The 14,186-nt window shown below is 49.9% G+C and overlaps 1 protein-coding gene across 1 annotated transcript in view; it reads right to left on the bottom strand.

Moving 5' to 3' along the window:
• LOC115163799 (homeobox protein cut-like 1) overlaps window positions 1–14,186 on the bottom strand; it is a gene marked incomplete in the record, with an annotated part of 92,359 nt that overhangs the window by 39,803 nt on the left and 38,370 nt on the right. The window contains 1 exon segment of the mRNA XM_029715977.1: window positions 9,991–10,101. Coding sequence (XP_029571837.1) covers window positions 9,991–10,101 — 111 coding nt within the window.

Raw genomic sequence — 14,186 nt, 5'->3', positions numbered from 1 at the left:
TTTGTTCAAAACTGTTCAACTATTGTCTTTCTCTGAGTCAACTATTCACTACATTTGATGCCCTGCAGTGCTCGCTAGCTGTAGCTTATGCTTTCAGTACTAGATTCATTCTCTGATCCTTTGATTGGGTGGTCAACATGTCAGTTCATGCTGCAAGAGCTCTGATAACTTCCGGAGGACGTCCTCCAACCTGTCATATTTACTGTATAGGTCTATGGAAGAGGGTGAGGACCATGAGCCTACTAGGTTTTGTATTGATGTCAATGTACCTAGAGGAGGACAGAAGCTAGCTGTCCTCCGGCTACACCATGGTGCTACCCTACAGAGTGCTGCTGAGACTACTATAGACCTTCATTACAAAACAGTGTGTTTTAATCAATTCTTTCGTGACATGTGAATATATTTAGCAGTTTTATCTAAAAAGGATAACTTTAATGTTTCACAATTTTTATGAAATTCACTGAGGATGGTCCTCCCCTTCCACCTCTGAGGAGCCACCACTGCTTGATACACACGGGAAACTGTTGCGCGTGAAACACCCAGCAGCATTGCAGTTCTTGACACTCAAACCGGTGCGCCTGGCAGCTATTATCCTACCCCGTTGAAAGGCACTTCAATATTTTGTCTGCCTGTTCACCCTCTGAATAGCACACATACACAAGCCATGTCTAATTGCGTCAAGGCTTACAAATCATTTTTTAAACCATCTCCTCCCCTTCAGCTATACTAATTGAACGTGGATTTAACAAGTGACATTAATAAGGGATCCTATATCTGACCAGGTGAATCCAGGTGAGTCGATGTCATGAAAGAGCAGGTGTTTCTAAGGTTTTGTATCACTGGGATATTTGTAGGGCTGGGCAGCTATATACCAGTATTGATACAAGGACCGGTTTAGGTTTTTACTTTACCTTCTATAACAGTATTTGAATGTTTGGTTTGTTAAAATGTGATACGCTGTGTATAACATCCATTTTTATAGTTCACATCCCCACTTGAGTCATCCATCTCGCTCTCCCCACGCCGCTTTCCACACAGACCTAGCACCGCCCCCCATCACTTAAGGAGCACATTTGTTGTTGCTCCACCAGGAGATGCTTGCCTTCAGTCTGCATGGTCAGCACATGAAACAATGTTGTTTTCACTTTGCTTCTTAACCTGTCTGGGCTAGGGGGCAGTATTTTCACAGCCGGATGTAAAACGTACCCAATTTAAACAGGTTACTACTCTGGCCCAGAAACTAGAATATGCATATTATTAGTAGATTTGGATAGAAAACACTCTGAAGTTTCTAAAACTGTTTGAATGGTGTCTGTGAGTATAACAGAACTCATATGGCAGGCAAAAACCTGAGAAAAATCCAAGTAGGAAGTGGAAAGTCTGAGAATTGTTGTTCTTCTTTTGATTCTTTATCGAAATTACAGTGTCTGTGGGGTGACGTTGCACTTCCTAAGGCTTCCATTGGCTGTCAACAGCCTTCAGAAAGTGGTTTGAGCATTCTCCTGTCACTGGGCAGAGTATTGGAGCTCAGTTACTGAGTGGTCTGCCTGGCAACAAAGGGATTGGTCACGCGAGCACGCCGTTCCTTCTTTTTCTTCTTGAATGGATACGCTATTGTCCGGTTGGAATATTATTGCAATTTTACGTTAAAAATACCATAAAGATTGATTTTAAACAGCGTTTATTTTTGTCTATGTATTCACCTAACATAATCTAATGTTTTGCTTTCGCTGTAAAGCCTTTTTGAAATCGGACAATGTGGTTACATCAAGGAGAAGTGTATCTTTAAAATGGTGTAAAATAGTTGTATGTTTGAGAAAGTTGAATTATGACATTTTGTTGTTTTTGAATTTGCCGCCCTGATATTTCACTGGCTGTCCCACATAGCCCATAGAAGTTAAGATAAATCCACAAGTGTTCTACAATTACACAATTAGTTTGTTTCTTAAATCTGCAAACAAATACTTTGCTAAATCCTGTTAGCCACTAATGCTAATTGCTAAGTTAGCTGTCTAGATAGCAAAAAATGTACCTTGTCAGAGCAAGCGTAGCTAGCTATACAGCCTGATACCAGTTATGGTGTAGGTCTAAATGAGCAGGTTGTTGGTTCAACGTATTTGTTGGCTACATGTTGAAACATTTAATGTAGCCAAAGATTATAGGCTCCACTAGGAAACACTGAGCAACACTTTGGTTCCTACCCTGCCACAATAACTCCTCCCTGGCATTTTCATTTGTTGTCATGTCAAACACTGTATTCAAAGTGCCCGTTATTATACTCTTAACTATACAATTAGAATAATCCTTCTATTTCCATGATTCCAACAGTTCACCCCAAGTGTTTTGCTCTAAATCACAAGTCAAATTGCTATTACAACATCTTATTAAAAATAAGGCCTAGATTGTTTGCCCATATTGTGCATCCCGACGTGGCAGTGGGGAAATGATCTCAAATGAGTGCAAGAAATTGCAGGAGATTATTTTTGGTTGAAGTCGAATTGAAGAATATAAAATAAATAAGAATGAAGAAAGACCCACTGAAATCACTTAGAATGTGTTTCCACCCCAGGGCCACGTACTGCTCATAAAGCTCATTTAGAACATGTATTATAAAAACATATATTTTGAAAAATACCTTGATACTATATTATGGCCATATTACCAAGCCCTTGTGATTTAAGAGCCCCCTCATCTGCTCTCTGAGAGGACCGTGTCACTCTCCTACCAGGGTCAGATTCCTCCTCCTCCGCCCCACCTCCTACACAGATGCCCAAAGAACACCTCCTAAATAAAGGGCTTGTTACTGTGATGAATACATGCATGCGTGCGAGTGTCTGACTGTCTTCCTGCATTTTTATGCTTGCAGCCATTGTGTGGCCCCCTGTCTATTTCAGACCTGAATCAGTGTGTCCTGGGTGTTCCTGTGCTCCTTTGTTCGGTGTGTCCTGCAACACAAACTCTAAAACGTTCTGGGACACTGTAAAGTCCATGGAGAATAAGAACACCTCCTCCCAGCTGCCCACTGCACTGAGGATAGGAAACTGTCACCACCGATAAATCTACAATAATCGAGAATTTCAATAAGCATTTTTCTACGGCTGGCCATGCTTTCCACCTGGCTACCCCTACCCCGGTCAAAAGCACTGCACCCCCCACAGCTACTTGCCCAAGCCTTCCCCATTTCTCCTTCTCCCAAATCCAGTCAGCTGATGTTCTGAAAGAGCTGCAAAATCTGGACCCTTACAAATCAGCCAGGCTAGACAATCTGGACCCTTTCTTTCTAAAATTATCTGCCGAAATTGTTGCAACCCCTATTACTAGCCTATTCAACCTCTCTTTCGTGTCGTCTGAGATCCCAAAAGATTGGAAAGCAGCTGCTGTCATCCCCCTCTTCAAAGGGGGGGACACTCTTGACCCAAACTGCTACAGACCTATATCTATCCTATCCTGCCTTTCTAAGATCTTCGAAAGCCAAGTCAACAAAAAGATTACCGACCATTTAGAATCCCAACGCACCTTCTCCACTATGCAATCTGGTTTCAGAGCTGGTCATGTTAGCACCTCAGCCACGCTCAAGGTCCTAAACGATATCTTAACCGCCATCAATAAGAAACAATACTGTGCTGCCGTATTCATTGACCTGGCCAAGGCATTCGACTCTGTCAATCCCCACATCCTCATCGGCAGACTCAATAGCCTTGGTTTCTCAAATGATTGCCTCGCCTGGTTCACCAACTACTTCTCTGATAGAGTTCAATGTGTCAAATCAGAGGGCCTACTGTCTGGACCTCTGGCAGTCTCTATGGGGGTGCCACAAGGTTCAATTCTTGGGCCAACTCTTTTCTCTGTATACATCAATGATGTCGCTCTTACTGCTGGTGAGTCTCTGATCCACCTCTACGCAGACGACAGCATTCTGTATACTTCTGGCCCTTCTTTGAACACTGTGTTAACAACCCTCCAGACAAGCTTCAATGCCATACAACTCTCCTTCCGTGGCCACCAACTGCTCCTAAATACAAGTAAAACTAAATGCATGCTCTTCAACCGATCACTGCCTGCACCTGCCCGCCCGTCCAGCATCACTACTCTGGACGGTTCTGACTTAGAATATGTGGACAACTACAAATACCTGGGTGTCTGGTTAGACTGTAAACTCTCCTTCCAGACTCACATCAAACATCTCCAATCCAAAGTTAAATCTAGAATTGGCTTCCTATTTGGCATCAAAGCATCCTTCACTCATGCTGCCAAACTTACCCTCGTAAAACTGACCATACTACCGATTCTCGACTTCGGCGATGTCATTTACAAAATAGCCTCCAATACCCTACTCAATAAACTGGATGCAGTCTATCACAGTGCCATCCGTTTTGTCACCAAAGCCCCATATACTACCCACCACTGCGACCTGTACACTCTCATTGGCTGGCCCTCGCTTCATACTCGTCGCCAAACCCACTGGCTCCAGGTCATCTACAAGACCCTGCTAGGTAAAGTCCCCCCTTATCTCCACTCACTGGTCACCATAGCAGCACCCACCTGTAGCACGCGCTCCAGCAGGTATATCTCTCTAGTCACCCCCAAAGCCAATACCTCCTTTGGCCATCTCTCCTTCCAGTTCTCTGCTGCCAATGACTGGAACGAACTACAAAAATCTCTGAAACTGGAAACACATCTCCCTCACTAGCTTTAAGCACCAGCTGTCAGAGCAGCTCACAGATCACTGCACCTGTACATAGCCCATCTATAATTTAGCCCAAACAACTACCTCTTCCCCTACTGTATTTATTTATTTTGCTCCTTTGCACCCCATTATTTATATTTCTACTTTGCACTTTCTTCCACTACAAATCTACCATTCCAGTATTTTAGTTGCTATATTCTATTTACTTTGCCACCATGGCCTTTTTTGCCTTTACCTCCCTTATCTCACCTCATTTGCTCACATTGTATATAGACTTATTTTTCTACTATATTATTGACTGTATGTTTGTTTTACTCCATGTGTAACTCTGTGTTGTTGTATGTTGTCGAACTGCTTTGCTTTATCTTGGCCAGGTCGCAATTGTAAATGAGAACTTGTTCTCAACTTGCCTTCCTGGTTAAATAAAGGTGAAATAAAAAATTTTAATAAAAGTGTGTGTGTGTGTGTGTGTGTTGCTTTGTGTGTAACATAAGTTAATAGAGAGGAAGGGACATGAGGTGGGGGGAGGGGGGTAAAAGAGGACAGTCACACACCTGTCTCTCCAGTCCTGACAGACACGGCCTATCCTATCCTATCGAAATATATAGTCCTACATCATTCACGTCATTATAAATTCTTCATTAGGGTGACACTCCCGATAACAACAACAATCCTTTGTTTCCAGTCTGTGTTTGATCAGTTAAGTTGCCTTGGAAACACACAGACAATTCCCAGGGGCGTCGCCGATAGAAACGAGACTAACATAATTCCCTCATGATTCCACACAGCAGGAATGTCACATAACACATTCAACACAGAAACAAATAGGTCATACAATCCAGACGACTGGGGGGACATTTCTGTTCGTCTCTTCCCCGATTTGGAAAAAGGAAGCACTATTTTGGGAACTTTGCATGTCTATATTTTCCCGTCCTCCCTGTCGATACTCATATTAAAAAGCATGTCCAACGGGTCTGTCGAGAAGCAACTGATGAGTATCGTTAAAGCAACATTAAACCTTATTTAAATCTGTTTAAATACACCCCCCCACTTGATAATTTTCACATTTTTTATACCTTCATAGATTGTTTGGGAATAACATAGATTAAGGTAAAATGTTATAGCAATATAGAGTGGGGAAGCAGCTGTACGTTTGGACAATTAATAGCCACTGCAGTAAATAAACCATCTGTGTACTCCAGGAATGGTGTGTCAGAGCCAATCAGAGCTACAGGGGACCTATATGCAAATAAGCCATTTGTCATCACACGGGCCGCCCATCATTCACTTTGAACTGGACTGTGTGTTTACAGGCAGTAGGACCTGCCATCATTCACTATGAACTGGACTGTGTGTTTACAGTAGGACCTGTCATCATTCACTATGAACTGGACTGTGTGTTTACAGGCAGTAGGGCCTGTCATCATTCACTTTGAACTGGACTGTGTGTTAACAGGCAGTAGGACCTGTCATCATTCACTATGAACTGGACTGTGTGTTTACAGGCAGTAGGACCTGCCATCATTCACTATGAACTGGACTGTGTGTTTACAGGCAGTAGGACCTGCCATCATTCACTATGAACTGGACTGTGTGTTTACAGGCAGTAGGACATGTCATCATTCACTATGAACTGGACTGTGTGTTTACAGTAGGACCTGTCATCATTCACTATGAACTGGACTGTGTGTTTACAGGCAGTAGGGCCTGTCATCATTCACTATGAACAGGACTGTGTGTTTACAGGAAGTAGGGCCTGTCATCATTCACTATGAACTGGACTGTGTGTTTACAGGCAGTAGAGCCTGTCATCATTCACTATGAACTGGACTGTGTGTTTACAGGCAGTAGGACCTGTCATCATTCACTATGAACTGGACTGTTTACAGGCAGTAGGACCTGTCATCATTCACTATGAACTGGCCTGTGTGTTTACAGGCAGTAGGACCTGTCATCATTCACTATGAACTGGACTGTGTGTTTACAGGCAGTAGGGCCTGTCATCATTCACTATGAACTGGACTGTGTGTTTACAGGCAGTAGGACCTGTCATCATTCACTATGAACTGGATTGTGTGTTACAGGAACAACAAGATCAACAACTAATGTTAGCCTGTGAAATGAGCTAAAATCTAACGAGGGAACAGCAGATAAATCCTCTACAACTTTTTAAGCTTGTAGTTGGCCGTTAAATTTGCCCTGAGAAACGGTGGGGAACAGTAGCCGGATGACCCTTCAGCAGCTTGCCTGCCAAAGCATGCTTGTCCCAAACCACGTTTTAATAACTGAATGGATTTGTTTTTCAACAGGAAAATGACCCAAAACACACCTCCAGGCTGTGTAAGGGCTATTTGTCCAAAAAGGAGAGTGATGGAGTGTTGCATCAGATGACCTGGCCTCCACAATCACCTGACCTCAACCCAATTGAGATGTTTTCAGATAAGTTGGACTGTAGAGTGAATGAAAAGCAGCCAACAAGTGCTCAGCATATGTGGGAAATCCTTCAAGACTGTTGGAAAAGCATTCCTCATGAAGCTGGTTGAGAGAATGCCAAGAGCGTGCAAAGCTGTCATCAAGGCGGCTACTTAGAAGAATCTAAAATATGAATATATTTCTCAAGAAGAATTACATTTTGTAAATGATCATTTTGGATTTTAATGAGAAAGTGTCTGAATGTGAAGTTAAACAAAGAACAGAACAGAAGGAGTTTGGATGGGTGATGAGCATTCCAAACCTTCCATCCATATAGAAGTATAGAAATTAAACGACTCGGCATCTACATAAGTTGGAGGAATTGTGCTAAGACAAATTTGATTAAAAAAGAAGCTATAATACATGAGGTTAAGAAATGGTCTGATAACACTGGCTATAAATATTGTGAAGATGTATATTTTATCTAAGCTAATGTTCCTAAGCGATATTATTTTTTAAAGTAAACGCTTTGGTGCAGTGAACGTAGATGTATTCAACATGCTGCTCTGTGTCAGTGATCAGCCTAGCTGTATGAGAACATGGTGCTCTGTGTCAGTGATCAGCCTAGCTGTATGAGAACATGGTGCTCTGTGTCAGTGATCAGCCTAGCTGTTTGGAGAACATGGTGCTCTGTGTCAGTGATCAGCCTAGCTGTATGAGAACATGGTGCTCTGTGTCAGTGATCAGCCTAGCTGTATGAGAACATGGTGCTCTGTGTCAGTGATCAGCCTAGCTCTTTGGAGAACATGGTGCTCTGTGTCAGTGATCAGCCTAGCTGTATGAGAACATGGTGCTCTGTGTCAGTGATCAGCCTAGCTCTTTAGAGAACATGGTGCTCTGTGTCAGTGATCAGCCTAGCTGTTTGGAGAACATGGTGCTCTGTGTCAGTGATCAGCCTAGCTGTATGAGAACATGGTGCTCTGTGTCAGTGATCAGCCTAGCTCTTTGGAGAACATGGTGCTCTGTGTTAGTGATCAGCCTAGCTGTATGAGAACATGGTGCTCTGTGTCAGTGATCAGCCTAGCTGTTTGGAGAACATGGTGCTCTGTGTCAGTGATCAGCCTAGCTGTATGAGAACATGCTGCTCTGTGTCAGTGGTCAGCCTAGCTGTATGAGAACATGGTGCTCTGTGTCAGTGATCAGCCTAGCTGTATGAGAACATGGTGCTCTGTGTCAGTGATCAGCCTAGCTGTTTGGAGAACATGGTGCTCTGTGTCAGTGATCAGCCTAGCTGTATGAGAACATGGTGCTCTGTGTCAGTGATCAGCCTAGCTGTATGAGAACATGCTGCTCTGTGTCAGTGATCAGCCTAGCTGTATGAGAACATGGTGCTCTGTGTCAGTGATCAGCCTAGCTGTATGAGAACATGGTGCTCTGTGTCAGTGATCAGCCTAGCTGTTTGGAGAACATGGTGCTCTGTGTCAGTGATCAGCCTAGCTGTATGAGAACATGGTGCTCTGTGTCAGTGATCAGCCTAGCTGTATGAGAACATGGTGCTCTGTGTCAGTGATCAGCCTAGCTGTTTGAGAACATGGTGCTCTGTGTCAGTGATCAGCCTAGCTGTTTGGAGAACATGGTGCTCTGTGTCAGTGATCAGCCTAGCTGTATGAGAACATGGTGCTCTGTGTCAGTGATCAGCCTAGCTGTATGAGAACATGGTGCTCTGTGTCAGTGATCAGCCTAGCTGTTTGGAGAACATGGTGCTCTGTGTCAGTGATCAGCCTAGCTGTATGAGAACATGGTGCTCTGTGTCAGTGATCAGCCTAGCTGTATGAGAACATGGTGCTCTGTGTCAGTGATCAGCCTAGCTGTTTGAGAACATGGTGCTCTGTGTCAGTGATCAGCCTAGCTGTATGAGAACATGGTGCTCTGTGTCAGTGATCAGCCTAGCTGTTTGGAGAACATGGTGCTCTGTGTCAGTGATCAGCCTAGCTGTATGAGAACATGGTGCTCTGTGTCAGTGATCAGCCTAGCTGTATGAGAACATGGTGCTCTGTGTCAGTGATCAGCCTAGCTGTTTGAGAACATGGTGCTCTGTGTCAGTGATCAGCCTAGCTGTTTGGAGAACATGGTGCTCTGTGTCAGTGATCAGCCTAGCTGTATGAGAACATGGTGCTCTGTGTCAGTGATCGGCCTAGCTGTATGAGAACATGGTGCTCTGTGTCAGTGATCAGCCTAGCTGTTTGAGAACATGGTGCTCTGTGTCAGTGATCAGCCTAGCTGTATGAGAACATGGTGCTCTGTGTCAGTGATCAGCCTAGCTGTATGAGAACATGGTGCTCTGTGTCAGTGATCAGCCTAGCTCTTTGGAGAACATGGTGCTCTGTGTCAGTGATCAGCCTAGCTGTATGAGAACATGCTGCTCTGTGTCAGTGGTCAGCCTAGCTGTATGAGAACATGGTGCTCTGTGTCAGTGATCAGCCTAGCTGTATGAGAACATGGTGCTCTGTGTCAGTGATCAGCCTAGCTGTTTGGAGAACATGGTGCTCTGTGTCAGTGATCAGCCTAGCTGTTTGGAGAACATGGTGCTCTGTGTCAGTGATCAGCCTAGCTGTATGAGAACATGGTGCTCTGTGTCAGTGATCAGCCTAGCTGTATGAGAACATGCTGCTCTGTGTCAGTGATCAGCCTAGCTGTATGAGAACATGGTGCTCTGTGTCAGTGATCAGCCTAGCTGTATGAGAACATGCTGCTCTGTGTCAGTGATCAGCCTAGCTGTTTGGAGAACATGCTGCTTTCTGTATTCACGGTGACCTTTCAAATGGTTGAATCCTTCTAAACTGTAATGTGATTTGTGGATTCAAATAAAGTATTTAAAATGTGTGTGTCACCTCTGGCGTGTTCTTCTTGAAGTCGCGGCTCTGGTCGACGAGTTTCTTCCTGGACTGTTCGCTCTCATCCTGTCTGTTGGCTAGCTGTGTGGCGGTGGCGTCTAGTTCTCTCTGAAACACACACGCACATTTTGTTAGAGACATAGGATAAGGGCTTGATTTAAGATTGGGCAGTAGAATAATACTGAAGAGCAGACCACCCATCCCCCTGGCTGAAGAGCAGACCACCCATCCCCCTCAACTGAAGAGCAGACCACCCATCCCCCTGGCTGAAGAGCAGACCACCCATCCCCCTCAACTGAAGAGCAGACCACCCATCCCCCTCAACTGAAGAGCAGACCACCCATCCCCCTCAACTGAAGTGCAGACCCTCAACTGAAGAGCAGACCACCCATCCCCTCAGCTGAAGAGCAGACCACCCATCTCCTCAGCTGAAGAGCAGACCACCCATCTCCTCAGCTGAAGAGCAGACCACCCATCCCCCTTGCCTGAAGAGCAGACCACCCATCCCCCCTGGCTGAAGAGCAGACCACCCATCCCCCCCTGGCTGAAGAGCAGACCACCCATCCCCCCTGGGTTGAAGAGCAGACCACCCATCCCCCCTGGGCTGAAGAGCAGACCACCCATCCCCTCAACTGAAGAGCAGACCACCCATCTCCTCAGCTGAAGACCAGACAACCCATCTCCTCAGCTGAAGACCAGACCACCCATCCCCCCTGGCTGAAGACCAGACCACCCATCCCCCCCTGGCTGAAGAGCAGACCACCCATCCCCCCCTGGCTGAAGAGCAGACCACCCATCCCCCCCCTGGCTGAAGAGCAGACCACCCATCCCCCCCTGGCTGAAGAGCAGACCACCCATCCCCCCCTGGCTGAAGAGCAGACCACCCATCCCCCCCTGGCTGAAGAGCAGACCACCCATCCCCCCCTGGCTGAAGAGCAGACCACCCATCCCCCCCTGGCTGAAGAGCAGACCACCCATCCCCCCCTGGGCTGAAGAGCAGACCACCCATCCCCCCTGGGCTGAAGAGCAGACCACCCATCCCCGCCTGGGCTGAAGAGCAGACCACCCATCCCCCCTGGGCTGAAGAGCAGACCACCGATCCCCTGGCTGAAGAGCAGACCACCCATCCCCTGGCTGAAGAGCAGACCACCCATCCTCTCGGCTGAAGAGCAGACCACCCATCCCCTCGGCTGAAGAGCAGACAACCCATCTCCTCGGCTGAAGAGCAGACCACCCATCCCCTCGGCTGAAGAGCAGACCACCCATCCCCTGGCTGAAGAGCAGACCACCCATCCCCTCGGCTGAAGAGCAGACCACCCATCTCCTCGGCTGAAGAGCAGACCACCCATCCCCTCGGCTGAAGAGCAGACAACCCATCTCCTCGGCTGAAGAGCAGACCACCCATCCCCTCGGCTGAAGAGCAGACCACCCATCTCCTCGGCTGAAGAGCAGACCACCCATCCCCTCGGCTGAAGAGCAGACCACCCATCTCCTCGGCTGAAGAGCAGACCACCCATCTCCTCGGCTGAAGAGCAGACCACCCATCCACCTGGCTGAAGAGCAGACCACCCATCCCCCTGGCTGAAGAGCAGACCACCCATCCCCCCCTGGCTGAAGAGCAGACCACCCATCCCCCCTGGCTGAAGAGCAGAACACCCATCCCCTCGGCTGAACTCTGCTGGCACAGCATCATTGGCATGGGAACACAACTTTATGACATTCAATGCCACTGCTAGTCTATGCCTTAATGTTAGAGCAGCCTTTTCCAGACCTCACCCCCCCCCCCCCCCCCCTGCCACCCCAGCGGTCTTGTGAACAGCCCTCTCCCCCCCAGGGGTCTTGAGAACAGCCCTCTCCCCCCCCCAGCGGTCTTGTGAACAGCCCTCTCCCCCCCCAGCGGTCTTGTGAACAGCCCTCTCCCCCCCCAGCGGTCTTGTGAACAGCCCTCTCCCCCCCAGCGGTCTTGAGAACAGCCCTCTCCCCCCCAGCGGTCTTGAGAACAGCCCTCTCCCCCCCAGCGGTCTTGTGAACAGCCCTCTCCCCCCCCCAGCGGTCTTGTGAACAGCCCTCTCCCCCCCCAGCAGCGGTCTTGTGAACAGCCCTCTCCCCCCCCCCAGCGGTCTTGTGAACAGCCCTCTTCCCCCCCAGCGGTCTTGTGAACAGCCCTCTCCCCCCCCACAGAGGTCTTGTGAACAGCCCTCTTCCCCCCCCCCCCAGCGGTCTTGTGAACAGCCCTCTCCCCCCCCCAGCGGTCTTGTGAACAGCCCTCTCCCCCCCCAGCGGTCCTTGTGAACAGCCCTCTCCCCCCAGCGGTCTTGTGAACAGCCCTCCCCCCCCCCCCAGCGGTCTTGTGAACAGCCCTCCCCCCCCCCAGCGGTCTTGTGAACAGCCCTCCCTCCCCCCCAGCGGTCTTGTGAACAGCCCTCTCCCCCCCCAGCGGTCTTGTGAACAGCCCTCTCCCCCCCAGCGGTCTTGTGAACAGCCCTCCCCCCCCCCAGCGGTCTTGTGAACAGCCCTCCCCCCCCCAGCGGTCTTGTGAACAGCCCTCCCCCCCCCCCCCCAGCGGTCTTGTGAACAGCCCCCCCCCCCCCCAGCGGTCTTGTGAACAGCCCTCTCTCCCCCAGCGGTCTTGTGAACAGCCCTCTCTCCCCCAGCGGTCTTGTGAACAGCCCTCTCCCCCCCCAGCGGTCTTGAGAACAGCCCTCTCCCCCCCAGCGGTCTTGAGAACAGCCCTCTCTCCCCCACAGCGGTCTTGAGAACAGCCCTCCCCCCCCCCCAGCGGTCTTGAGAACAGCCCTCTCTCTCCCCCCAGCGGTCTTGAGAACAGCCCTCTCTCTCCCCCCAGCGGTCTTGAGAACAGCCCTCTCCCCCCCCAGCGGTCTTGAGAACAGCCCTCTCCCCCCCCAGCGGTCTTGAGAACAGCCCTCTCTCTCCCCCCAGCGGTCTTGAGAACAGCCCTCTCTCTCCCCCCAGCGGTCTTGAGAACAGCCCTCTCCCCCCCCAGCGGTCTTGAGAACAGCCCTCTCCCCCCCCAGCGGTCTTGAGAACAGCCCCCTCTCCCCCCCCAGCGGTCTTGAGAACAGCCCTCTCTCTCCCCCCAGCGGTCTTGAGAACAGCCCTCTCTCTCCCCCCAGCGGTCTTGAGAACAGCCCCCTCTCCCCCCCCAGCGGTCTTGAGAACAGCCCTCTCTCCCCCACAGCGGTCTTGAGAACAGCCCTCTCCCCCCCAGCGGTCTTGAGAACAACCCTCCCCCCCCCCCCCAGCGGTCTTGAGAACAGCCCTCTCTCTCCCCCCAGCGGTCTTGAGAACAGCCCTCTCTCTCCCCCCAGCGGTCTTGAGAACAGCCCTCCCCCCCCCCAGCGGTCTTGAGAACAGCCCTCTCCCCCCCAGCGGTCTTGAGAACAGCCCTCTCTCCCCCCAGCGGTCTTGAGAACAGCCCTCCCCCCCCCCAGCGGTCTTGAGAACAGCCCTCCCCCCCAGAGGTCTTGAGAACAGCCCTCTCTCTCCCCCCAGCGGTCTTGAGAACAGCCCTCCCCCCCCCCAGCGGTCTTGAGAACAGCCCTCTCCCCCCCAGCGGTCTTGAGAACAGCCCTCTCTCCCCCAGCGGTCTTGAGAACAGCCCTCCCCCCCCCAGCGGTCTTGAGAACAGCCCTCCCCCCAGAGGTCTTGAGAACAGCCCTCTCTCCCCCAGCGGTCTTGTGAACAGCCCTCTCTCCCCCAGCGGTCTTGTGAACAGCCCTCTCCCCCCCCCAGCGGTCTTGAGAACAGCCCTCTCCCCCCCAGCGGTCTTGAGAACAGCCCTCTCTCCCCCACAGCGGTCTTGAGAACAGCCCTCCCCCCCCCCCCCAGCGGTCTTGAGAACAGCCCTCCCCCCCCCAGCGGTCTTGAGAACAGCCCTCTCTCTCCCCCCAGCGGTCTTGAGAACAGCCCTCTCCCCCCCCAGCGGTCTTGAGAACAGCCCTCTCCCCCCCCCAGCGGTCTTGAGAACAGCCCTCTCTCTCCCCCCAGCGGTCTTGAGAACAGCCCTCTCTCTCCCCCCAGCGGTCTTGAGAACAGCCCTCTCCCCCCCCAGCGGTCTTGAGAACAGCCCTCTCCCCCCCCAGCGGTCTTGAGAACAGCCCCCTCTCCCCCCCCAGCGGTCTTGAGAACAGCCCTCTCTCTCCCCCCAGCGGTCTTGAGAACAGCCCTCTCTC

This window comes from Salmo trutta, chromosome 26 (assembly GCF_901001165.1).
Source record: "Salmo trutta chromosome 26, fSalTru1.1, whole genome shotgun sequence".
Taxonomy (NCBI): Eukaryota; Metazoa; Chordata; class Actinopteri; order Salmoniformes; family Salmonidae; genus Salmo; species Salmo trutta.
This window is presented reverse-complemented; position numbering and strand designations above follow the sequence as displayed.